A 25794-nucleotide genomic window follows, 5' to 3' on the forward strand; every position below is an offset into this window, starting at 1 on the left:
TTGGGTTAAGTTGTATTGTGTTTTGGTTTTGTGAAAACCATCTTTTTGTAATAAATAATTTTTTCATTCCACTTTTTCTCTGGACACATTTTTATGTTACCGCCCCTGAACCCCTAGACCTTGGGGGCGTAACAGGCAAAGACTTTCTCAGTATACTGTAAGACATTTGAGCCACATTGAGTTGGGTCTGTTATCTTCTACTCTTTAAATCACATGTGTCAAACTCCAGTCCTCAAGGGCCGCTGTCCTGCAACTTTTAGATGTGCCTCTGCTGCACCACACCTGAATAGAATAATTAGGTCATTAGCAAGGCTCTGGAGAACTGATCTACACAAGGAGGAGGTAATTAAGCCATTTCCTTCCAGCGTTTCGTACCTGTGGCACATCTAAAAACTGCAGGACAGCGGCCCTTGAGGACTGGAGTTTGACACCCCTGCTTTAAATCAACACAAAACCCTCTGAAGAAGACATGAGCGAAACTTACTTCTACACAAAATGTAAACAAAAATGGAGGGCTGTGAGATTTTAACGGTTGTAGGATTTCTCTTTAGTCTGGTTTCGTTATAGCAAGAGTGTCAAAGTTATTTATATTTCAGGCCAAATCAAGAATTGACTCCTCAGATTTTCATTGATGTAATTTGGCAACATATCAGTAAAAACACATTTTATTTGACAACTTAAGTTGACAACTGTTATCTTGAAGTTCCTGTTTATGTGGCCATGAAAAGTTATGGTGGGCCTTGAGTTCGACACGTGTCTTATAAAGTCAGAGGCAGATATGTTCTTGAAAAGAAAGACGTTTTTAATTCAAGATAGTGGTATAGTATCACTGTATAAAAAGTAATAAATACAGCCTGGTTCTAAAATAAAAGCAGCTTGATTGTAGTAGCTGCAGTAATTGTCCAATTTCATACAAATAATCATGAGAGAATCTGACTGTTGATTTTTGGATCTGTCTCTAATGCATCTTTCAAATTACGTTTGGAGAATGTATGCTTTTAAAGTTAGCAAATAAAATAATGATTGTTTTTCTTTTTACTAGAGTTGTGAGTTCAAGTTTATGAATGTGAAAGCACCCTTAAAAGTGGCCTGAAGTTACTTCTGTTTTTTTCTTTAACGTATTTTAACGACTGATACTAAAGTTTAACAACTTCACTGCAATTCAGTGGCTTCACTGCTTCGCATGGGTGGGATTTCTTGTTATAGCATGCTCGAAAATATATATTTACTGTTGGTAAATATACAAGACAGTAGTAAATTTTAGATTAGAAAATACATATGAGATTAGCCATACTCAGATTTTTACACAACACCTCAATAGCATCTCCAATTCCAGTTTACTTAGAAGGATGACCTTCCTGTAATCTTATTTTTACAATGTAATTTAGTATGAGCAATAAAAAGGTGAGCAGACAAGATTGACTGTAAAGAGTGTAAAACTCAGACAACTGAGCAATGCAGTGCATGTAGGGGAACAAACATTGCTGTGGTCACAAATAGGTCATATAGATTTGTAATAATTAACTTTGAGGACCAATTCAAGTCGTGTTATTTAATTTCATAGTCATTGTCTGATGCTTTTTGAAACATAAATCAATTGTTGGAGACAAAATTTGTCATAGAATTATATCTACTCAGTTTTTAAGAAACATTTTGGCCCAGTTTGGAGAAAGAAAATGACGTATTTTTAATACACATTATTTTTTTAACAACTGTACATTGTATTGACTTTACCCTCTTTTTTAAAAAGGAACCACATACACACTGGTATTTATTTACAGGAATTACTGCAATACTTAGTCATTGCAGATGACAATTTTTGTACCTGTAGAGGGCTCCTTGCTCTGTTTTAGCAATATCTCTGAGGAATATATATATACTGTATATATATATATATATATATATATATATATATATATATATATATATATATATATATATATATATATATATAAAATTGACCCATACCTGGCTGCCTGTTCTTAATTCCTGTCTGCTGTTACAAACTCTTCACTTCGATGTGAATAAGACTGAAAATAGTGTTTTCTTTCAAGTGAACAAGGTTGTTTCTACTTCACACCTGCTGTGCGGTTAGAAATTTATTCTCAAACAATATCATATTTTTAAAGCCTTGAGGAAACACATTTTCCAATTCAAACATGTCAAGAAAACTCAAATTATGGCATCAGTTATAAGAGAAAGTTGGGCATCTGGAATAAAATAGCATAACTGTTTCTTTTCTTAAATAATCTATTTGGTTGTTTTTTGTTTGTATGAGTAAAATGAGTTTAAAAAAGCAATGAAAATGACTTTCATTTAGAAATGCATATAAAAATACATCTTTATTGTTTACAGATAAAAAGTTATGAACATTTATTATTCCTATTTTTATTATTATTATTATTAGAGATTGATTATTTAATTTTCCTCTAGGATTAATAAAGCATTTTTGAATTTGAAAGAATATCTTTTGAAAGATAACAAAGATATTCTCAAAGAGAATATCTTTTGGTTTTATGTACACCAGAAAATACAAAATATGAAGAAAAAACTAATAGCATTGCTTTATAAATAAAAACAAATATGCGAAGACCATGTATTAAACCGATTGTATAATGTACAATCATGTGTTGAACCTTTTAAAACTGTTATAAATTATAAAGCTTCATGATAAACAGCATCCAGCAAATATAGCATCTAATCCTGAAATAAAATCCCAACTTTAACCTCAACTTTTTCACCAGCTGTTGACTGTGAAAAAGAGAAAGAATCATTCATTTTATCTGTTACTCAGTACACCTTAAAGCACCTAAATAAATGGCAAAAATCAACAGTAAACACAAGTCTATCTGTACATACAGTAACATGTAATATTGGAAGTTATTCTTATTAAGTGGCCATTTTGTGCAACACCTTAAATTGCTGCAAATTGAAACAGTTTGTTTCTGGTTATCTCGATTGTGGCTTGATCGTGGCATTGCTTGGATTGGCAACACATAAAATGACAAATAATATGTTTTATATTAAAAAATGATTTTAAATAAATTTGATCTCTCACCACCCAGTCAGTAGTAGCTCTTTAATTGGTGATATTATAAACTGTAAATGGGCTGCTTAGTAATATAAACAATTAAAAGTTCCTGAAATTGAGTTTGAAGTTGGGTCTATTTTTTGTGAACTGGAAGAGGATCTTTTTTTTTTCTTTATTTCACAGGTTACTTCTTACTTTTTTGTTTAGTTTTACATATGTGAAATAGGGAATACATATTTTGATATATTATCAGGTCATGACCTGCCTCTAAAATATCATTAAAACTACACACAAAAAGGGAAAAAAGTGAAATACTACAGCTCTAAAATCATGTCTGTTCAAGACAAGTGAAGCATTACAACTTGAAGATGCCGCTCAATTTTCTTACCATGACTCTAACATCAGGTACAGTGTTCAGTGTTGCATAATTTTGTGAAACTCCTAGAGTCTGATCTGCTGTTTTTCTGGTTTCACCAGCGCCGCACCTTTAAGGGGAACTGATCTATAAATCGTAGCTTTTTCAAGCTAAATGTCTATAGGTGCTGACAGGTTGTTGTGACTGTGTGACAAAAGGGACGTCTGATGATGTGCTGCACTAGATTCTTTTAAAAAAAACCACACTATGTTTCATTGAGCTTGAATACGAGTTTGTCTTCAGGTAGATCTTCCAGGTATTCTTTGTTAGATTATTCGCCTTTTTCACTTTTGTATAACATGCTTAAGCATATAAAGCTCATTGTTCATGGCTTAAGATGATGTGTCATGAATCTAACAATACCCAGAGAACCTTGTTAAGCCTTTCATGCATATGCAATGGACAGCTATCTAAAAGCTATTTTTTGTGTTTCTTGTGGATTTTTATATTATAAATGGACACAAACCACTGAAGTGGACGCCCGTGCATCATAAAATACATGATCAACTACTGGCCATCCAGTGCAAGTGCAAGAAAAATTTTGTTAAATTCAATATGGCAGACAAAACAGCATCCAACCCAGGCCCTTCTTTTACTCTTGCAGGTAAAAAAAATATATTGACATTAAGTAACCCCTAAAGACCAAAACTACTGATATATTTTCCAAATAACAACTTTGTATTTGGAGAAAATTACAACTGATCACCTAGGGAAAAAAATCTAAAATGTTTTTTTTTTATTTTACAAATTTTCTTCCCCCACCTTTGTTTTATGCCGTAAAGTAAATCTAAAACACTTTGGAGAAAAATCCTGACATAAAGTATAACAGTTCTTGCATAGAAGGGTAAATATTGTGTTAAGAGGATGTGAACATTGCAAAGTTTGTAAATTAACTATTTTCAGTATACACTTAAAAAGGGCCTGGAAAGACATTAAACTGACAGTTTTTGATTGAATTAAGCGGATAATTCAACAGTACCACAGCCTCGCACTTCCGTTTCAAAATATATTTGAACAGCTTTATGATCTGGATTCAAGTAAAGGATGGTAAAGACAAAGAGGAATAAATCTTTAAAATATTAGTCCTGCTAACAGAGCTTCCCCATCCTTTTTTAATCATTAAGATGGACTGGATCGTAAAATAATTAAAAACTAATTTTTACTTACTGTAAACCTATTTTGCCAAGTTTTTTCCCCCACAAAACTCAAACAAAGAAAGAGCGTGCATCACTTGTGTCTTTCCAAAATGAGAATAAGGTTATAAATACAAATCCAGTAAATCCTGTTGAAACCAAGTAACCTTCAGAAAGAACAAAATGTCCCACATACCTCCTCTTCTGCCTAAGTCATAAACCCTCAGGGAGAACTTCATGCCTTTTAAATTTGTACATTTCTTCGTCAGCAAGTGACAAAATGTTAAAAGCATCATGCAGTTGTGTGTCCCAGTTACTGGCTCAGTAAATCAATTAAAATTCTTTAAATTCTTATCAAGCTTTGTGTTCTGGTTTGAATTAAAATATGAGCCGGAGAATATGTCTAACTGAAAAATATAGTAAGAAGGATTATAGATTTAAAGCACCTGCAGTTAAGCTCAAAGTTATTCATACTCTTGACAAATATAGGTTTAAAACGGTTCTCATTCAACCAAGTTGTTTGCTTCACTCATTTTTGAAAGGAATATCAAGTTTGAAAAATCAAGAAAAAGACAATAACAAACGGCATTACAGCAATAAAACCTTACAATCGCTGAGCACCTATTTGCATGTTCCCGTTGACATTTTGATTTTTGATAACCAGCTCCAAGTGTTTAAGCTTGGATGACCTCCTTGCCATCACCCTAATCTTTAACACCCTCCACCAATTCTCCATCAGATCCAAGTCCAGACTCTAGTAAAGATATTTCTCCCAGTAAAAGAAAACGTATTAGTCAAAACAAACCACAAAAAACATTTCTAAACCTAAATCTGCCCGAAGTGGGAATAAATATCAGGATAAACGCTTAGGGGGAAGCAGAAACAAAGGTAAATTCCAAGAATGCCAGTTATTTCAGTTAAAGTTCAAAGTTGTCTGAGGCACTTACACAAGTGGCAAAGTTCAGCACTGGAAAAAAATAGTAAAAAGTAATTCCACGAAGGAGGGGATAGTTTGACACAGAGTACTTAATGAGTTAATGAGACAGAAAACTAGACTGTGAGAGAAAAGACAAGCAGGTGAGATTAACAGAAAAAACAGGCATGAGGGGACAGGTGCTGAAACTGCTGCTCTTTTTGAATATCTTCTTTTTGGGGAGCCTTCTGGTCCTCTCCATCTGGTATACGATGGAGAAAGGGTAAGTTAAACTTCTGTCTATGGGATGTAAACAAACATTTTGACATGTTCAGGGTCTCAGGTCTTCATAGTGACCCTGTGCGTACACAGGTAGATTCCTGCTGCTGAGGTTCAAATAAGGTAGTGGTAAAAGCTGATATTGTTGAAAAAGAAAAGTATATAATTTGTGGTTTTTTCATATACCTTTTTAACCAGTTTGTGTTCACTTGGGTCACCAAGTAAATTAAAAAAGTATGGAAAAAAATGACTAAATAAATGTCCATAACATTAAAGATACACGTACTCCTATGTTTAACATTGAAGTGTTATGTGTGTCTGCTTATCAGTTGAGGTTTACAGTTTTTCATTATTTTTTGTATTATAATTTAGCCCACTTGCTCTTAAAAGATTACAATTTCTCCAGACTGAAATAGCATTTTCCTGATTCATCCTGAAATTTTCTTATTTGTAGTTTCTACGTTTTTAGAGGCTTTGCTGCAAACTAAACGGATTAATCAGGGATAGTAATAAACAAATGGGTTTTTTTTCTGAAAAACTTTATTTCCTTAAGCCACTGCATTTTCTTCTTTCTTTTTGTAAGGACAGAAAAAAAAGGATATTTACTGGTCTTGACAAAAAAAAAATCTAAATCTTGTGATCCTTGAGCGCTTTAAAGTTGACAAATGGCAGAAATTGTGAACCATACAGCAAAAGTCTCACAGATGAAAGAAAGGTTAAGTACTAGGTCAACTGCTTTTACTGTTTGTTTTGTCAAAAAAACATTTATAAAAGCATTCTGGAAATCATTATCATTACTTTTAGATTAAGTTACATATTTACATTACTTAAGATTCAGAATGTAAAGTTTTATATTTGAAAACTGAAACTTGCATATCTTGATTTGCAGTTTTGAGTAGAAATATTTGAGGCTTACCTGTAATTCAGAAAACAGTAACTTGTTCACACCTCTGCTTATTAAATACCTTACTGGAGCTCTCTGAAAAGTCTTCAGCAAAACCATAAACAGGATAGACTCAAAGTTTCACAAATTTATCCTATGTGTCTCAATATTTTTATCATTTAAATAAGATATTCTCAGGCCTTCCATCATTAAGATTGATTTTGTAGCAGCACGCTTTGTTTCTACCATGTGAAATGTGACAGCCAAGACGGCTCTATTACATGGCTTTTTAAAGATGAAATGATATGCCGACTCATAAAACTGTGCACCAGATCTGTGCATTAAAGATTAACGCTTTTCATAAATTGAAGCCATCCTTACTCTGAACGGCTCTTGTATTTTTTATGCAACATTAAATTCTGGAGAAACTCCTGTCTTCCTTCAGGGTTCATCACTTCACAGCTAGATTATGTGTTTTACAGGTTTAAAAAAAAAAAAAAACATTGTGCAAGGACAAAAACTGTCCTGTCATGATGCCTTAAGCTGCATTTCATGTTAACTTGTTAACTTTTTGATTGTCAGCAGTAGAAACTCTGAAGAGCACAACGCTTTCAGGCCATCAGAACTGTCCTTGAAGAGTGGTATGAAAGAAGCATTAAAACTGCAGGGCAAAAAAGATAAACAGTAAATTAGATTTAAAAAAATAGGCCCATTGATGCTGCAAAAAAAGTCAGAAGCAGACTGAATATAAATAGATATAATTAACACAAATACATGCAAACATCTGACCACAAACGTTCACCTATTTATTTAGCAACACTGAATAAAACTTTTATTTCCAGAGAGAAATGGAAGTTCCAACAGTTCTCTAAACTGTAAACTAATGCTACAAAATAATTATTTTTTTCCCTTTAAGACTGGCACAAGAATCACATATTGTTCAGTACAAACATGAATTAATTTTTCAGTAATCAGTAACCTGTTAAGCTCCTTTCCCCCCACAAACAAAACAAACTCAAACATCAGCAGAACAATAAATTGTAAAATGACTGTGATTGTGCAGCAGTCCTTTTCCTGCTTATACAGTTTGCAGGATTTTTGGGTGTAAATGATGCAAAACCTCCTGCTTTTCATTTGGACTTTGTTGTATAATAAATTATCCTGTTTGGATGTAACCTTAAGAATGGGAGTTTTAGTACAAGAAGCATTTATTGCATCATTCCCTTTATAAAGTGAATGACTGTTCTGGAATATGCAGAACGCCCTAAAATTCTTCAGTGTTTTATCCTGGTAGAATTTGATGTTTGCAACTTTTGAAGCAGATTTGAGGATGAGAATCACTTACAAAGGCTGGATGGATTCTATAAAGATACTCTGCAGCGTATAAAGTTTTTATAGTGCATCAGATGAAAGATATTACAGAATGTCTCATAGTTCCTGTAACACCAAAGGCTGATTCACATGATGATTCACATGTGACCCACATAAGTTTATGCAATGCACTCACACTGAATAAAGCAAAACTGTTATTAAAAATATAATTTCTTCTCAACACCCTGTTTTTCTTTCGCCACAGATATAAGAAACCTCACCGCAATCTACTGCAAAGCACCGATTCATGTAGCCTCCGCAGGTAAAAATGAGCAGTCGCTGCTTTTCTTGTCGTTTCTTTCGTCATTCAATTATTAAATCAGTCTACATCAGTGACGCTCATTTCTGGATCTGCTCTTGTGTTTCAGGGAGAGTTCGAATCAGTTCATAGATTTCTGCTCTCAAGTCTCACAAATGGAAGAACTTGACAATAAACCATTGAGGTATAAATTCAATTCTTTCTTACAAAACTAAAGCTTCCTAAATCAAAATGCGATCTTATCAAATGCAATAAGCGCTTTCAAAACTCACCAGGGTTACTTGTTTGTTGTTGATGGACAGGACCCAAACCTGTCCATCAACCGTCCTGCATCATTCCAGTCACACACACCTCATAATTACACATTCTAGGGAACAAAATATACAGATATTTACAAAGTTTTGGTGCATTCTTCCTGTTGCTGAGACTCTTAATGGATGATATGTCCTGCAGTGGAAAGTTTCGTCCATCTGGTCTTGCTGTCTTGGGCAACTCTACATTGTGAAAGCTCAGCTGTCACCTAAATTCATAAATACTTTAGAATTAAAAAAACACAGTGTAATTATTTAGATGCTAAATACAAAGAACCAGAGTGAAGAAGTTTGTAAAAAAAAAAAAAAAAGCATATCAGTTTTGTCGACACAAAGCAAATAACAATGACATGCATCTGTTTTTTTGTTATCACACAGCAAAAAAAAAATCCCCATATAATAATACAATGATGCATTTTATTTATTACTTGTACCACAAAAGATAAAACAAAAGCCAGGTGCTCCTACAGTGAACTGAGCCGTTTTGATTGTGCGGAGGAAATCAAACATGCTGAAAATATAAACGATGAGCAGCTTCTTTAATTTTGGGAGGGATTTTTCCAGATTCATACGGTGGATGGAAAGGAAGATTATTCTATGCAGTCCTCGCAGTTATGAACAAGCATAACATGTGGGTGTTATATGAGCGTGTTTCCTCCTGCAATTAAGTTTCTGCAGAATTTGCGGTAAAGATCCAAACGAGAAATATGCCTATGGACCGGTTTTTCAGCGTCAGGGATGGGTTCGCTTGGAATGAAGTTTGGCAATATTTCGGAAAAGCTAACCGGAAATTTTACAAAACTCTAAAATTGTTACTGAAAAAAAATCCTTTAAAACAAAGTTGATGAATTATACCAACATGAAATAAATTAAACATCTGTTGCTGTTGTTTGAATTAAATCTAATCTGTATGGTCTGTAAAAAAAAATAATGGAAGCGGTATTGATTTTGTTGCCTTGCTCTGCACTATGTTATCAGTCACTGATCGTGACTGATATCCATTTTCCCAGTGGATAAAAATCATGAAACAAACAAAAAAGTGCAGCAAGTTGTTAGATAGAGATACAATTTTTAATCCATCTGAGATTGTCCCCATTTATGCATCAAAACATATAATCAAAGGATTAATTCAGATTTTTCTGTGATACTCTTGTACCTGCTCTTTATCTTTTAGCAAAAATAATGTCATATCACCCCATTCTTACTGGCAAAGAGAAAATTGTTTAGTTGCAGCTAAACAACTAAACAAACTGACACATAGAGTCAATTTAGAGAATATTAGCCAAATCTGATTTTGTCCAAATCGGCTCCTGGTTTGAGCATTACTGTGCTAAAATTGCTCCAAATGCTGTGATGGAGTTTTTGCACAAACTGTAGTCTTCTAAATAACCACTGTTCAGAGTCAGCTGAGTTTTTATGTCTGAAATACATTCAGTAAATTAAAAAATAAAGTTTTGTGCCATTTGATGCATTGCCATCATAAAGGCAATAATAACTCATTTGGAGGAGAAATGAAAGCATTTCAACTCTAATCCTCCCCACTGAGTCTCACAGAAAGGCATTCTGGAATAACTTCTACCCACGCTTTGAATCATTAAACTCTTCACCCTGCATCAAGTTTCTTCAGATGTCAAAGGGACAATGCAGAGGATTACCTTGAGAAAACAGCTGTAATGGTTGGGTAGGACCCAAAAGCTATGTTTTTTCAAAGCTAAAATGCTGCCAGACGTGTTTCAGCCATGTCATCCCTGGTGCCTGTCTGTTGTAAGAAGTCCAACAATGTACTGCACCTACAAAATTCAGTTTTTTCACCTAATTTTTTTCACGTTTTTTTTCTTTGAGTCTATGTATTAAATACATAGAGAAAATATAAGTTAAGTAAAACCTGGCCGCTGAATAAAAAAAGGATTTGTTAGGTCTGGATGCCTGAATCCAAATGTAAATAAAAGAAGATTTTTTTCATGTAAGTTTACAGATCTTGACCCATTTTTTCTCCAGTGAGCCCATCAAAAAAGAACCTGAAAAAACGGATGGCAAGAAACAAGCTGCTAAGCCATGTAAAGACTGCAGGTGAGAACAGTGTCATAATTTTTTTAAAATAATAAGCAAAGATGTATTTTTAATAAAAATTAAGTACTCCAGTTTATAGACAATTCATTTTTGGATATATATGTTATAAATGCATGAATGTGCATCAAAATAAGAGCCCAGCAGCAATGAATCAAGTTTACAGATTTTGACACTTTATTTCCTCCCAGCAAAGACAAATCTGAGCAAATACCCAATAAGAAGCAAGCTGCCAACCAACATAAACCCTGTAAAGACTGCAGGTGAGAACAGAGTGTCACAGTTTTTCCTTTAGGTCAGTGATTCTCAAAGGTTTTAGGTAGAGTCGCCCACTTAGAGGAAAAAACATTTATGATCCCTCCTGCCTCAACAAAACTCAGCAAAATGCTTAATTTAGTTTTTAAAAAAAGTTGTTTTTCTAGAAGTGCTGTGCCAGTAAGTATATTTCTTTAAATAAAACTCAAGAAATACTTATAAAAGACAATATTTTGTATTACTTCCTTGTCTGTCGCTTTATTCTCTGTCCAATCTAAATATCAGACACACACAAAAATGTCTTTAGCATTAAATTATGCTTGTAAAAATAAAAAACGTCTGCCAGGTAATATCAAATTATGTGCAAGAAGTTTAAAATGTCTTCGTCGTTTCGGTCCTTGTGTCTCATTTCCATGGAGACACTAGTAGTGTCTCCTTATTCTTGTAAAGCAGAAACAAGTTCGGGTTGCAACACTTGTGAAAATAAAAACAAAAATAAAAAAGACAAACCTCAGGGAACCTTTGAGAATCACAGCTGTAGTGAAATCCTTGCTTTTGCCGTAACAGAACCATGTCAGTACTTCACAGTTTCCTGGTCTTTTTGTGTTTCTGCTTTTGCAAATCCAGGAAGAAAATAACCGAAATGCTAAAGCCTTACTCCGAACTCTGGAAGAGACAGGAGGAAAAACACGAAGAATTAAGGTACAGATATCACTTTCAAAATCAATTGTAGCTTATTTTTAATCTCGTTCCCATCAGCTTGCTGCCTGAACGCTAAACAGCGTTCCAAAACTTTTCAAACTCTTTCCAGAAAAGATTTTATCAGGCCTGTCATCCTTTCATTGATTTCTTTGAAAGCCTTGCTTTCAAAGAAATTTGTTTATTTTGCTCTACTTCATGTATTGACTCTTGGATTTAATGGAGTTATCGTTTTTATCACACTGACTGACTTTTCGAAATTAAGTCTTTATTGAGGGATTACTGATATGTTATTTCATGCCAAGAATTGGAAAGAAGACTTAACTTCTTCCTTTAATAGAAAGAGCATGCTTTAAAAGCTATTGTTCTGTCAGACCTTAAAGTTCTGTTCCTCTGCTAACTGCTGAGTAAATAAAAATCCTTGTGTTTTTCCAGAGTTAAGCTGAACTTAAAGGTCAGAGGTTATGAAAAGGCCATCATTACTCAGAAGAACACTCTGGTGGGAGCAATGCTTGCTACAGATGGAGATAAAAAGAGGGTTTTTGAGGTGAAATCGGAGCATTTTGACACATTTTTGAAGGTAAGTTGTTTTATGTTTTGCATGTTTCCAGTTACATTTTTGTTTGTTACCGATTTATCAGTTATTTATTTTAGATATGAGACTGGCTAACATGGTCGTTCACTTTCAAACGCACTTAACCCGTAAAGATATTTTTATTTTTTTAATTATCTTTTTTTGGTTTCTTACAATCCTTTTTGGCAATAATTCTTAATTTATTTTAAGGAAAATACATCTGTGTGATTTGCAGCAGAACTTATGTATGTTACTCCCATAAAAAAAAAAGGCCAAATCTTTTCTGCCAGTTCCAAACAGCTTTTAGTTATTGATTGGCTATTGATCAGTGAAGGTGCAGAGAGGTTTTCCTACAGGTGGCAAAAATAAATAAAATATTAAAGCTATTCTTGATGACTCAATCATTGGCACAATCACTGTAAGAAATGATTCAAAAAACAAAAATTCAATGATTTAAGCAGAAAAAAAAAGCAGAAAAAAGACAATTATTTCTATATATGTACATCTGCCTTAAACTATAAACTGTTTACTTGAGCATAAAAACAGCTCAGATCAATGTGCCACCCATTAATGTTTTCCTAAATTCTGAGAGTTATTTTTGCGGATTAGTCAAAGGAACAAGATACAGTATATCACTGATTCCTATAAATATATTTAAATATAAGTTATTTGCATGCTTTTAATTGTTAAAACTATGAAAAATCCTATGTTTATCATATGTTTTTTAATAATTTTGTTGGTAATTTCAGGAGTCTCCTTTTGCAAATAAAACCTACAGCTCTTGTGCTGTTGTTGGGAATGCTGGGATCCTGGCAAACAGCAGCTGTGGGAAAGATATTGACTCAGCTGAGTTTGTCATCAGGTGAGTAGGCTGTCTAAGTATCAGAAGTTAAAATTATTTAAGAATCCTGTTTAATTTTTAAAAAATCTGCTACTGTTTTTCAGGTGCAACCTCCCGCCTTTAAGAAATGGATACGAGAAACACGTTGGGGTCAAGACGGACCTCGTGTCAGCAAACCCGAGCATACTTTTACAAAAGTGAGAAAATGTATACATTTTTCTCAGCTTAAGTAATATCATCTCGCTTGTTTTTATTAACATCAATTTTGTTTTTGCAGGTATGACTCTCTTTTGGGAAGTCGACGGAAGTTTATGGAGAAACTGTGCCAATACGGAAGCTCCATGATTTTGCTTCCTGCGTTTTCCTATGTCAAAAACGTAGCTCTCTGCATGCGGGCTTTCCACACGATTCAAGACTTTGGGAGCCCCATGCAACCAATCTACTTCCATCCAGAGTACTTAAAGGATCTTGACACGTTCTGGCGCTCTCAAGGATGGGAGGCTGTGCGTCTCAGTACTGGCATGATTGTGACAAGCATGGCGTTGGAACTGTGTGACACCGTCGACCTGTACGGCTTCTGGCCATTCGGTCTTCACCCACAGACCTTCAAGGAGCTGACCAACCATTATTACGATGACATGACAGGAAGGAGAGGATTCCACGCCATGCCGGGGGAGTTTAAGCTCTTGTTGCAGCTACACAGCGAGGGTATACTTAGGCTCCACCTTGGTGACTGTGAATCCAATGGAGAGTAGTCCAATAGGGATAAAAAGCATAGAGCTGTGTGTATGTAAGGGTGTGTTGGCGTGTGCATGTGCAGGTGTGGTTCTGCGTTAAGCAGAGGCCTAGGCAAGCAAATCCTCCTGCCACCCAAAACAAAACAAAATGGAGGAAATTATTTATATTCTGTTCTGGGATAAATGCAAAGCAGTCCAGAAACAAGTTGTCAGTAGGATGTGCAAACTGTCTGTTGGAATTCCCCTCTCTCTTTTAATGCTGCCCTGGGCAAGTGCCTATTGACCCTTTGTAACTAGTCACTCAATCATTCGAGGCGCCATGACGGATGTCGGAAGTGAGGGTTGGGAGTATTTTACAGAGCAACTGAAATAGTTTTTCCAAGATGTTTTTGTCATTTATTTATGGCCTCTACTTGTTCGGGTCACGCCAATTTGTCTGTGAACATGATTAGGGCTCATAGACGGTGGTATTAACAAAAGTTTGAAATAGCTAGCTTAGAAACCGACCCATACTTCCTCCGTTATGAAGTGTTGATCAAATTACCGACTATGCTTGAATTCATACCTCATGATTTATATCACTATGTCATAAACGGCCCTTCCCCTTTTTTTGGAGGAGGGGTGTTATTATTCTTTTATAATTACTTGCATGGTGGGATCTGTAGTTTGCAGTCTTTTACACTTGATGTTAGATTTAAACAATTTTAAAATGTGTTGATGTAAAAAAAAGTACTTTTTATACTTACTGTAAGCTTAGCACACAATAAAATAGGAGACAAATTGAAGATGATTCAAAATCAGTGGAAATTCTACTGCATTTTATGTGAACCATTATGAATTGTGCACTGTGTGAATGCTGCTGTTCAAAATGTTTTCATTTGTAACATTTAATCCTGAAGTAATTCTTGAATGCTATTAGTACTGTGACCACTGCTGTTAATAATTTATATCATAACATTGACTTCTGTTATGAAAATAAAAACCCTGACGTTATAGATTCCTGGCTCACTGAGAGTCAGTTGTAGATTAACGTGAAAAGCATTCTGAAAGAGGAAATATGAAGTGAACATTCTTAAATATTTATTATGAATCTGAATGTTTCTGCTAGGAAAATGGAAGGAATGCTTTTTCACATCCATCGTTATCCTGAAACCTTTAAGTGTTCAAGGTCACTGAGATTTAATGCAGAATTTAGCTTTTTTTTATGCAAGTGAAATTTTTGTAAAGTTCTCCAGGGTACAGATCAGAAGGAATGTCGTGGGATAGATGCATATATCAAAGTATTTTTCCAAAGGATCACATTTTATTACTTTTGATTAACATTTTACACAGTTCCTTACAAAAGTGTTTGCACCCTTTGATTCTTTCACATTTTGTCGCTTTATATCTATAAATCTAAATGTTCTGTTGGGATTTTCAGTACAACAAAGTAATGAGTAACTATGAAAGGGTTTTTAAATGGTTTTCCTAATAAAAATCTAATAAGTCCATGTATTTGTATTTATCTAATTAATAAATAGTCTCCATGTGTAGGTAATTTCTTCTCAGGTGTTCAGTGAAAACCTCAGAAGGAACAACTGGCATCATGAAGACCAAATGAACGCAGCAGACAGGGAGGAAGGTCTGGAGATGTTTACATAGAAATAGAGATATCCTTTACTGTCCCATCACTTGGGAAATCCAGGTGTGCTAGCAGCAAATGAAGGCATGCAAGTTCACACAAAGGTACAAAAATATAAGAACAAAAAATAAGAAATAACATACACACATAAGAAAGAAATACTGTAGATATTACAAGCATATCCTGGAAAAAAAACTCTTAAGGTTTCAGTACTTTACCTATTAAAGTGGGGTGGTTTGGTCCATCAGTTTAAAAAGGTAATACATAAACAGTTAACCAGATAAAGACCTATCTGTTTTGAAATGTATTTAACTTTAAGTACTGTGCAAAATAAAAGCATTTTGACCATTTTGTTGGGCAACCTTTGTATTCTACGGTGGCCGACAGGTGCAAATGCGCAGCAAAAGAGAAAACATGCGAACAAAAAAGAAGACACCCCCGAATGAAATGCAGCAAACAAAAAGAGAGACGCAAACACCCCCGAATGAAATGCAGCAAATAAAAAGAGAGACGCAAACACCCCCGAATGAAATGCAGCAAATAAAAAGAGAGACGCAAACACCCCCGAATGAAATGCAGCAAATAAAAAGAGAGACGCAAACACCCCCGAATGAAATGCAGCAAACAAAAAGAGAGACGCAAACACCCCCGAATGAAATGCAGCAAATAAAAAGAGAGACGCAAACACCCCCGAATGAAATGCAGCAAACAAAAAGAGAGACGCAAACACCCCCGAATGAAATGCAGCAAATAAAAAGAGAGACGCAAACACCCCCGAATGAAATGCAGCAAACAAAAAGTGTTGAAAACGGAAGTGCTCCAGACCACTAGGGGGAGTCAAAGAAAATAGTATTCATTTCTATGGGACCAGATGCAAGATTCAGAGAAAGAAATTTGAAAGAAAGTAAAGGTATCTCTCTGAATCTTGCATCTGGAAAGTGTGATTATTGTGAGAAGTCTGAAACAATAGAGCATGTTATTTTAGAGTGTTGTAAGTATGAAGAAGAGAGAAGATGCATGCTGAGAGAGTGTGTAGGTATTAAAGAAAGGTTTAATTTAATAGAATTTTTGAGGAGAGATTTCGGGAGTAGACATATTCAAATAATTATTCGGTATCTTAAAAAACAAAGCTATTTCATAGGATATGAGTAGAGCAAGTTGGGTGTGAGTGTGTAAAGAATATCAAAGAGGGGTATATAAAGTTATAAGCAAGTTGGATAATATAAGCAGGTGTGTATGTGTGGGGGTATGTTTAATCAGGAGTTAATGGAGGGAAAAGGTAGAAAGTGAAAGTTTATAGACCATCTCGAACCACACTCCATACTGGTAAGTGGCGGTAATGCTACTGTAAGTTTGTTGCCAACCGCCAATAAATACCAAGAAGAAGAAGAAGAAGAATCTTGCATCTGGTCCCATAGAAATGAATACTATTTTCTTTGACTCCCCCTAGTGGTCTGGAGCACTTCCGTTTTCAACACTTTTTGTTTGCTGCATTTCATTCGGGGGTGTTTGCGTCTCTCTTTTTATTTGCTGCATTTCATTCGGGGGTGTTTGCGTCTCTCTTTTTATTTGCTGCATTTCATTCGGGGGTGTTTGCGTCTCTCTTTTTATTTGCTGCATTTCATTCGGGGGTGTTTGCGTCTCTCTTTTTATTTGCTGCATTTCATTCGGGGGTGTTTGCGTCTCTCTTTTTATTTGCTGCATTTCATTCGGGGGTGTCTTCTTTTTTGTTCGCATGTTTTCTCTTTTGCTGCGCATTTGCACCTGTCGGCCACCGTAGTATTCTCTCTGGGACCATTTTCACCTCGCTGTTAAAGATTCAGCCACCAAAAGGACAAAACAAACAGTCAGAGATGCAATGAAACAGTTTGGATCAAAGCACATTTGTGAGTTAAAACGGCCCAGTCAAATCCAGTTAAAAAGTATTTACAAGTCTTGAGAGCGTACAGATTCTCTCCATCCAATCAGGAGCTGTAAACATTTTACACTCACAGTTCTAACGTTTTTATTTGTAACATTTCTTGTAAGAGATAAGATAAAGTTTTATGATTTATTAATGGGAAATTTTTCCTTAGGCTCACCAAACATAAAATAAAACGGATTGATACATTCATACATGTACTATTTTTCTCTCACATCAAAATTATACACCACTTTATGTTTGTTTATTGTATAAGGTCCTGGTGAAATGCATTACTAGTTTGTGCTTGTAATGTCATAAATACTTGAAAAGTTTTTAGGAGTATCAATGAACTTTTAACCCTTTTGCGATCCTAACATTCTGTTTACTCCCCTTGTCCTATGGGTCAAAAATGACCCGCCCTAATAAAACCCCCAAAATAAAGCAAATTAATTGAATTTTAAATCCAAAATCTATTTTGCATGATGAAACAATCTGTTTCCTATGTAGGTCAGTATGTGCAAACATACAACGTAGACACACCTGTTAGTGAAACTTCTCCTCTTGGCGTCAGCAAGGAACCAACTAGCGGTACTCAGATTCAGCCTACCTTCATTTTCTCTATACCTAATTTGTTTTTATTATGTCTGAGATTGTTTTCTGTTGTGTTTGGGATCTTGCGTGATGTGAGTGGTTAGCTGCAGAATCAGAGTGCAGGTGCAGGTCAAATGCAAGTTCAATTTGTACATCAAATCCAGTTTCTTTACTCTGTGCATGTGTGGGGGGGAACGAGGTGCAGGTGTGTTTGTGGTGTGTGTGTGTGTATGTATTAGAGTTTGTGTGTGGCCTTTGAACTCTTTCTGGTGTTTAAATGCTTTTATAATTCACGGGTAAAAAATGACCCATTAGACAATCCTTGTACGCTAGTGATGTACAGCCCACATGGAAATATAAACAAAAACAAAGTATAATATTTTTCTAATGACGGGGTCAATTTAGGAGAAATTTCAACTTGGAAAAAGATAGTTTAGGGTATTTCTTCTACAGGCAAACATGGTGATGAGTCACTTTTGACCCATAAGACAACACAAGGGTTAAAGCACAACACTGTGTCCAACAATAAAGAAATCTGTACTAACAGTGAATAATAATTTGTAGATTTTTTTTCTAAAATTGCTTCTGATCTCTCATGTTTTATCCCACAATAACTATGTGGACTAGACAACTCATGGAGTATGCATTTACAGTCTATAAAAAGTAGCAAAAAAACTTGGGTAGTTTTGTTCTTATTACCCTGTTTTTTTAATAGTACACTATGAAGCTGGCCTGAAAACACGATCAGCATACGGTCAATGCATTCTGCCAATTAGGCCATTCATTAGAGGACTGTGTTTATTTTTTTAAAGAATACATCCCACCATCACGAGATGCCAGCTTAGACTCTTTTGTGCCAGTGACCTCCTCTTTGTACATCCAGCTGTAGCACTTTAGTCATTCCCGGTGGCGAGTTTCTTTGAGCTTTTACCATTTCAGAGAAACAAAATGTGAGTTCCATTTCTATTTTTATTTTTCGTGACATACATTTTTAAGCAAGCTTAGTTGTAAGATCACTGATGAGAAGAGATGCTGAACCAAACTGAAAACTTTGATGTGTTGATGGTTAAAAGAAGCTAGTTCAGTTCATAACATCAAAAAGTAATCTGACCTTGCAATGCATTAATGTAATTTAAAGCCTTACGGATATTAATGTTTTCATAACAAGTTGAAGTTCATCTGCCATTGATGTGGGAAACAACATGACATGATTGACGCAAATTAAATTGGCATCACTTTGTTTTCTAAGTCAATGCTCCATTAACATGACATTAACTTCAAGACTCTAGTGAGCGTATGAAATGAACTGAAAAGTAAATATTTTCTTTGCCTAAAAAGATAGAAATATAGATTTTAAAAAAAGCATAATTTTGGCCCAGAAAATGCACCATTTATTGGTGGGCACAAATAAATTGCAGTGAAATTGCAGGAAAGACAAGTTGGTTTCTGTTCAGCACATCAATTAGGAAATTCTCCAAAAGTTGAACACAAAAAAGAAACAAAGAGTGCCAATATAAAAGTCATATCATATTGATATTTTGTAACAAACAAAACCTTAATATCAAAACTTCATGCAGGAGTAAAAAAAAAAAGATAGACTTCATAGATGTAATCTATTTTTGCCTATATATCACTAAACAAATTTTAATGATACAAAAATTTATTTTCAAAATATTTTTCCGGTATGAAATAAAGAAATCCCTTGAATACTTTACTTGCATACCCAATCATTGACATTTGAAGCACGCTTTAAGCAGAAAGATTATTTATTTGTGATTTCCTATTGGCTCTACACAGTTTGGAAACATTGTTCCAAAGGACGGTGAGAAACTCATTCAAAAAGAAGGTGAGAGCGACAGTCGCTCAAAAATAAATAAAAAACAGGCTAAGCAAGATACGAACATAAATGTGCTGTGGGATTTATCCTCTGTGAGGATTTCTCTACTTCTTCATGCAAACAGAGTCTAGGCTAAAAAACCTAGAATAGTTTTGTAGATGCGGGGCTGAGCTGCCAGCCATGCAGAACTGAGCAGATGGAGTCCTTGAATGCCCTCATGGCATCCCTCCAGTTTGCCCGTTCTTCACTTTGTGAAGAGTCCTCTCCATTGACAGGAAGTTATCTTTTTCAGGGAGCAGCTGGATCAAACAGCCAAGAGTCAACAGCTGCCTTCAGTCAATTTAACCTATGTATCCTTCTTCAAACTGCAGCAAATACTTTGGCTGAAAACTTTAACAAGGGTGGATGGACCTTACAGGAAAACGATTGTGACTTTTTAACATCGGACCTGTGTCTGCAAATTTTTTTCATCAACAGGCATAAAGCTAGGGCGCCCAATAGTTGCCTTTAAGGGCAATAGTTCGTCACTCCTGCTCAGAATCAACCTTTTTCTGTAATTCAAGCTCAAGAGAGCATCAAAACCCAGGACTGGGAGAGTCAAAGAACCGCTCTGTATATGCTCCAACCGTTTGAAAAAGTAAAAAAATAAACAAGTTCTATTAAAAAAAGTTTGCTGATTAACAATGATAATGTTAAAAATAGGACTGTTTTCTCCTTTTAATAAGTCTACTGAAATTAAAGTTAGGACTTTTGATTTTTCAATGAAGGTAAATATGTATTGAACATGTCAATGTTTTTATCAGTTTTAATATTCCTAATAGGCCATGGACCAAAAATTAAGACCAGAAATTAAGTCCAATGGGGAGATTCTCCGTATTATGGTCTGAAGCGCAGCAGCTGCGGTTATTTCTCCGCCGATTTGCAGCGATACTCAGGAACGGAGAACCTGGTTGTGATGAACTAAATCACAGGTGTCAAACTCCAGTCCTGGAGGGCCAGGGTCCTGCAACTTTCAGATGTGCCTCTGCTTCACCACATCTGAATAGAATAATTAGATCATCAGCAAGGCTCTGGAGAACTGATCTACACAAGGAGGAGGTAATTAAGCCATTTCATTCCAGTGTTTTGTATCTGTGGAGTTTGACACCCCTGAACTAAATGAACCCATATATTTTGTCTTAAAAAAATTTTCCTGGCCCAAACATAATTATAAACGCAGATTATGAACTTTATTATTTTTTAAATACAAACAAAAACTAAAATTCCCATCACACCAAGCTAATGTTATGTAGTTCTGGTGTTTTACACTGTCGGCAGCTCAGATCTCTGACCAGCTTCTTTGCTTTTCTCATCTTTATTATTGTCAGTTCTTCACAGAAACGAGCTGCTAGAAGCGCTGCTAATCCACGGCCATTCCCTCACAAAACGCAATGATCGCGTTCCTGTCGCTCCCCGTGATTAAACTCACAATTACGATCCTCTGTACTGAGCAGCTCTCTGATAGCAGACGGTGCGTCCGTGAACAAGTTTGACTAAATATTGTACTATAACCGAAAAGAGAGATGTAACTTCTATCATGAATATAGATTAGCAAAAAACCGTACAAATTACCGTGAAATACGGCTACTTCCGGTGGGCGCCTGAAGTAAGACCCATAATCGTTTCCCAGTAAACCTGACAGAAATAAGGTGGATAGAGCCTTACTGACACCTAGTGGACATTATTCACCTATTTAATTTGATCAGTGAAGCAGAACTCGTCCGGCACTACGCATGTTGTCATCGGCTGTCCTTCAAACACATTTGTCCCTTGGACTCTATTTGTCTGTAAGTTAATTTTATTAATTATTATTTCAGTGTTGTTTAATATTTTATAAGAAAACGTTCTATGTTCCCCAGCCAAAATACAAAGCTACATCGTTAGCTAATTAGTAATAATCGGGAGCCATTTGTTTTCTATAGTTGTATTTTGACTGTGGTTGATACTTTTGTGCTTTGCTACAGTTTTACAAAACAAATCAGAAAAGAGTTGCAAAATAAAACAAGAAAACTATCAAGGACTGGATTATTTTCAACTCAGGTGTTAGCTAGCTTTGTAAGAGCGACACATCGTGAGGGCAGCATATTCTCCTTATGCATGTATGGGTTCTCTCTGAACCAAAAATAAAGACTCTACAGATTTCAGGACAATGTTGAAAAATAAGTAACACTGTTTATTAAAAGTCAGTCCAGAGGGTTGCTAAATACATGAAATACTGATACTGCACCACACAAGAAAACAAAATGACTTTTTTTCCTTCAGCCATTGCAGCTGACATATTATAAAAATATACTATGTCATATTTCACATTTTTACAGTTGGAAGGCAATTAAATCACAATATCCATAAATATCCACAAAGGTAATCATTGATCTTTTTTTTTTTCTTTAATCATACAAAAAAGAGCTTCATTCCAAAAGCAAAATGTTTTCATACAAAACACTGGCTTTAACATTAAAATTGACTCCATTTTGGAGTTTTTCATTTCAAGTCCCAGTTCAAAAGAGCAATACACATATTGTACTTTTAAAAAAAGGAGCTTTACAAAAAGGGTTGGTCTGACACAGAAGTAGTTCCACGGCTGGAGTAGCATGGCCAACGTATTCCAAAGCTACAAACAACCAAGCTTCATAGCAGCCCAGTGTAAAATCTTGGCACTGACACTTGCATCACAGAGACAGTGTTTGGTCTCACTATATTAAAGTAATGGCTTTGAACTCTTTCCATTACGACGTGAAGACTTGTGCGTCCAACACTGAACATGAAGCACTAGGAAGACATAAGTGACACAAGTCTTGTCAATAGAAAAGGACCACTACAGCTGGTTAAGGTGTTGCTGGATATAGGTAGTATTTGCATCTACTTCATAAGTGAAATGAGAGTAAATGCCCAGTACAAAATCACCACCAGGGGGCAGTCAGCTACAAGGCAAATGGAGCAGCAGAGAAGCACTGTCTCCTCCAAAAACAGCCAAGGATACAACTAGGAACTTGAAGATTTAAGGTATAAAAGCTGAATTGCTTCTGCATCTTGTAAAAAATAAAAACAACTCTAAGGAGATGTAAGATCCACCAGCTGTACTCAGTGGCACCTGAGGAGCAGCTGGTTTAGCACTTTGATTAAAATTTCACATGAAACAAACACAGTTGGATTAAAGTGTAGGGCAAAAAACACTATGAGAAAATACTACGGAGGATGGAGGAAAAGAAGTCAAGTGACAGGACACAGCCTTTAGGTAGGTCATGTTCTCATTGTAGTAAACGGTCACTGCTTCAGGTGATGTCGTATTTATGTACATTTTTATAATTTATCTTAATTATCATAACCTTAAGTCAAAGCTTTGGTTTGCTAGACATTGTACATAACAAGACATAGTGATGGTGCATCATTTTTTGTCAGGATGAGCCAAAATCCAGAATCAATCTCATTTCAACTTTTCAGGATCAAAGATTATATGAAGCTTGATTTCCTACAAAAAGGGAAGCAGGAAGACTATATAGTTTTTTCAGAAGTGACTGGAACAAGACATAGTTGATGTGATTCTTCAAGCTCAGGGGGGTCAAACTTAATTTCATTTTGGGCCATATCAAGATCACGAATTTCCTCAAAAGGCAGATTGTGCCAGAATGTTTTGATAAAACAAACTGTTCAAATATTAATAAATATATGTCTCTGCATTCCATGAGTACTTGTTAAACTTAAATAATATTTTATGTCTTTTCACATTGAACAGCTCCTCTAGTATTTCACGATTGTTTGAAATTTTTTTTTTTGCAATAAAAATTACAGGTTTTGTGATGCTAATTTAAAAATATCTGCGAGGAATTTTGCACCATATGATGTCAAATGTGACTTTTTCTTATTTGCCATATTAATTATGGACTATAAGGTGATATCTAGTAAAGCTGAGGCAGGAACCTCAAAAGTAAGAAATACTGCCACCTGCAGGTGGGAGTTAGTATCACTTGAACCCAATGTTTTTGAACATTTTTGTGTAAAATTTGCAATAAACTCAGAGTTATCCATTAGCACAAACAAATGAGGGGATCTTCTGATTTTGGATAAATTTTTATGAAAAACTGGACTGATTTATGCAATTTGGAGTCAAGAAAGCCACATAAAAAGCTATGGTAGACTGGATTTGGCCTTGAGTTTGACTAAACAAATTGTCAGCTGCAACATTACACTTTTTTACCCAGATCTATAGAAAAACATTAGCCTCCAGCTTGCAGGATTCAATAAGGCATGTGGTGTAATATCCAACACAAGTTGCAACAGCTCCCCATTCATTCAATATTATATACATGCTAACATGCCACTGTGCGTGGGCTTAAATCCATACTGAGGGCTTGCCCTCTCCTGATTTGCTGCTGCTGCTGTTGCTGCTGCTACCTCCTCCACTGCTGCCCCCCTTGCCATGCTTCACTCTGTGTTTGCGCTCTTTCTGAGGTTGAAGCTGGGGCTGCGGTTGGGCTTGGATGATGTTGCTCTGCGGCTTGTCATCCTGGTTGTCTCCTAGATGCTCCTCTGCCCGGTGCTGCTGACTGTAGGCTTGGATGGCTGCTTCCAGTTGCTCGTGAGCTTGCTGGATCATGTCTTTGTTGAGAGCCACACGGGCTTCTCCTCCAGTGGGGAAATTGTCCTCATTGCTGCCAAACTGCTGCTGTTCCTCCTGGGCAATGTTTGCCCTGTTCTGCTTGCATGCCATCTTAGCATTGCTAAGGTCCGTGTACGGCATCTGTTCTGGCTTTACAACAATGTTGTACCCCGGTGGAGCTGATGGGGTGTTCCATGAGAATGGATACCCAACATAATCTGCAGCACCATCTCCACCTACCCCACCCTCAGAACCGGCCTCGGGAGCTGTTCCTCCAACAGAGCCCTCGCCACCGGCATTAGTGCCCAGCAAGCCCAGTTGATACTCATCGTCCTGAGGTGGGCTTCGCCGGCGCCGCAGAATGTCACAGATAGAACCGATGCCCAAATGGAGCATTTCCCAGACATTGAGAGAGAGGCAGAGGACGGTGACACCATACATGATTCGGAGGAAAATGGTTTTCTCCGTAGGACGCGACACAAAGCAGTCGACACTGTGGGGGCAAGGTTTACCCGAGCATACAAAAATCGGCTTCACACGGAAACCGTACAGCAAATACTGGCCTGCAAGGAAGCTCGCCTCCAGCACTGTTCGAGTCACCAGCTGCAAAACATAGACCCGCATCAGGCCCTCATCTCGGATGCGCTTACGCCCATCATGACGGATTTTAGGTCTAGGTGTTGGCTGCAGTGGATCTCGAGGCCTTTTCGGTGGTTCAATCTCTGGCACCTCATAGATCATAGGATCATCCTCTTGATCCTCCTCAGTCTCCTCTATGCCTCTGTGCTGGCGGGCTCCAAAGCAAATTTTCCTGGGTTTTCTGTGGGTGTAGCCCCCTCCTGCTGCTCTGATGCCGGCAGATCCAATGGTTCCTTTTGCTTCATCCAATCGTGCAATCTTATTGACAGCATACCCCATGTACATAAGAGAAGGCATCGCCACCAAAATGATCTGGAACACCCAGAAACGGACATGAGATAATGGGGCAAAGGCGTCGTAGCACACGTTCTCGCAGCCTGGCTGGCCCGAGTTGCACACAAACTTGCTCTGCTCGTCGTAGTAGATGGACTCTCCCCCAACGGCAGTGAGAACAATGCGGAAGACGATGAGCACGGTGAGCCACAGCTTCCCCACGAAGGTGGAGTGGTTGTGGATCTCCTCCAGCAGCCGTGTGAGGAAGCTCCAGCTCATGGTGTCACTGGACAGTGGGGCAGACAGTGTCCCTCTCTCACTTGCTCACAGACTCTGCAAAATGAGGAGACGGGGCGAGAGAAACAAGGTTATACAGGGTGAGTTCAAAGTAAAAGCAAAGATTTAGCAAAATATCTCCAGTAAGACTTTAATCCTAGTGGAAACAGTATTAGTTTTGCAAGTTCAGCGGGAAGATGTGAAAGGGAGTGACACAATAATTACATTAATTAAAATTAACGTTTCTCTC

General features: G+C 36.5%; 2 protein-coding genes across 3 annotated transcripts in view; one reads left to right on the top strand and one right to left on the bottom strand.

Annotated features, from left to right (window-relative positions):
* The first annotated feature begins 5680 nt into the window (after positions 1-5680).
* LOC102218678 (alpha-2,8-sialyltransferase 8F-like) lies at positions 5681-14257 on the top strand. Its single transcript, XM_005796757.3, has 10 exons — positions 5681-5775; positions 8231-8272; positions 8382-8468; positions 10594-10665; positions 10854-10925; positions 11545-11619; positions 12052-12196; positions 12940-13052; positions 13136-13228; positions 13309-14257. Exons 1-10 carry the CDS (start codon positions 5681-5683, stop codon positions 13784-13786), a joined length of 1272 nt encoding a protein of 423 aa, XP_005796814.2. The 3' UTR covers positions 13787-14257.
* A 7659-nt stretch (positions 14258-21916) lies between these two features.
* The window catches only part of LOC102218944 (gap junction gamma-1 protein-like), a 45720-nt gene continuing 41842 nt past the window's right edge, over positions 21917-25794 (bottom strand). For both annotated transcript variants that reach the window (XM_023349462.1, XM_023349463.1), the window contains exon 2: positions 21917-25601. In XM_023349462.1, coding sequence (XP_023205230.1) covers positions 24090-25547 — 1458 coding nt within the window. In that variant the 5' untranslated portion in view covers positions 25548-25601 and the 3' untranslated portion in view covers positions 21917-24089. The remainder of the gene's footprint in view (positions 25602-25794) is intronic.

Source organism: Xiphophorus maculatus, chromosome 16, assembly GCF_002775205.1.
Source record: "Xiphophorus maculatus strain JP 163 A chromosome 16, X_maculatus-5.0-male, whole genome shotgun sequence".
NCBI lineage: Eukaryota > Metazoa > Chordata > Actinopteri > Cyprinodontiformes > Poeciliidae > Xiphophorus > Xiphophorus maculatus.

Coding starts and splice junctions, on each gene's coding strand:
- LOC102218678 (XM_005796757.3), top strand. CDS start 5,681: ATGAGGGGACAGGTGCTGAAACTGCTGCTCTTTTTGAATATCTTCTTT. Junction 5,776..8,230: donor TGGTATACGATGGAGAAAGG/GTAAGTTAAACT, acceptor CTTTCGCCACAG/ATATAAGAAACCTCACCGCA. Junction 10,926..11,544: donor AAACCCTGTAAAGACTGCAG/GTGAGAACAGAG, acceptor TTGCAAATCCAG/GAAGAAAATAACCGAAATGC.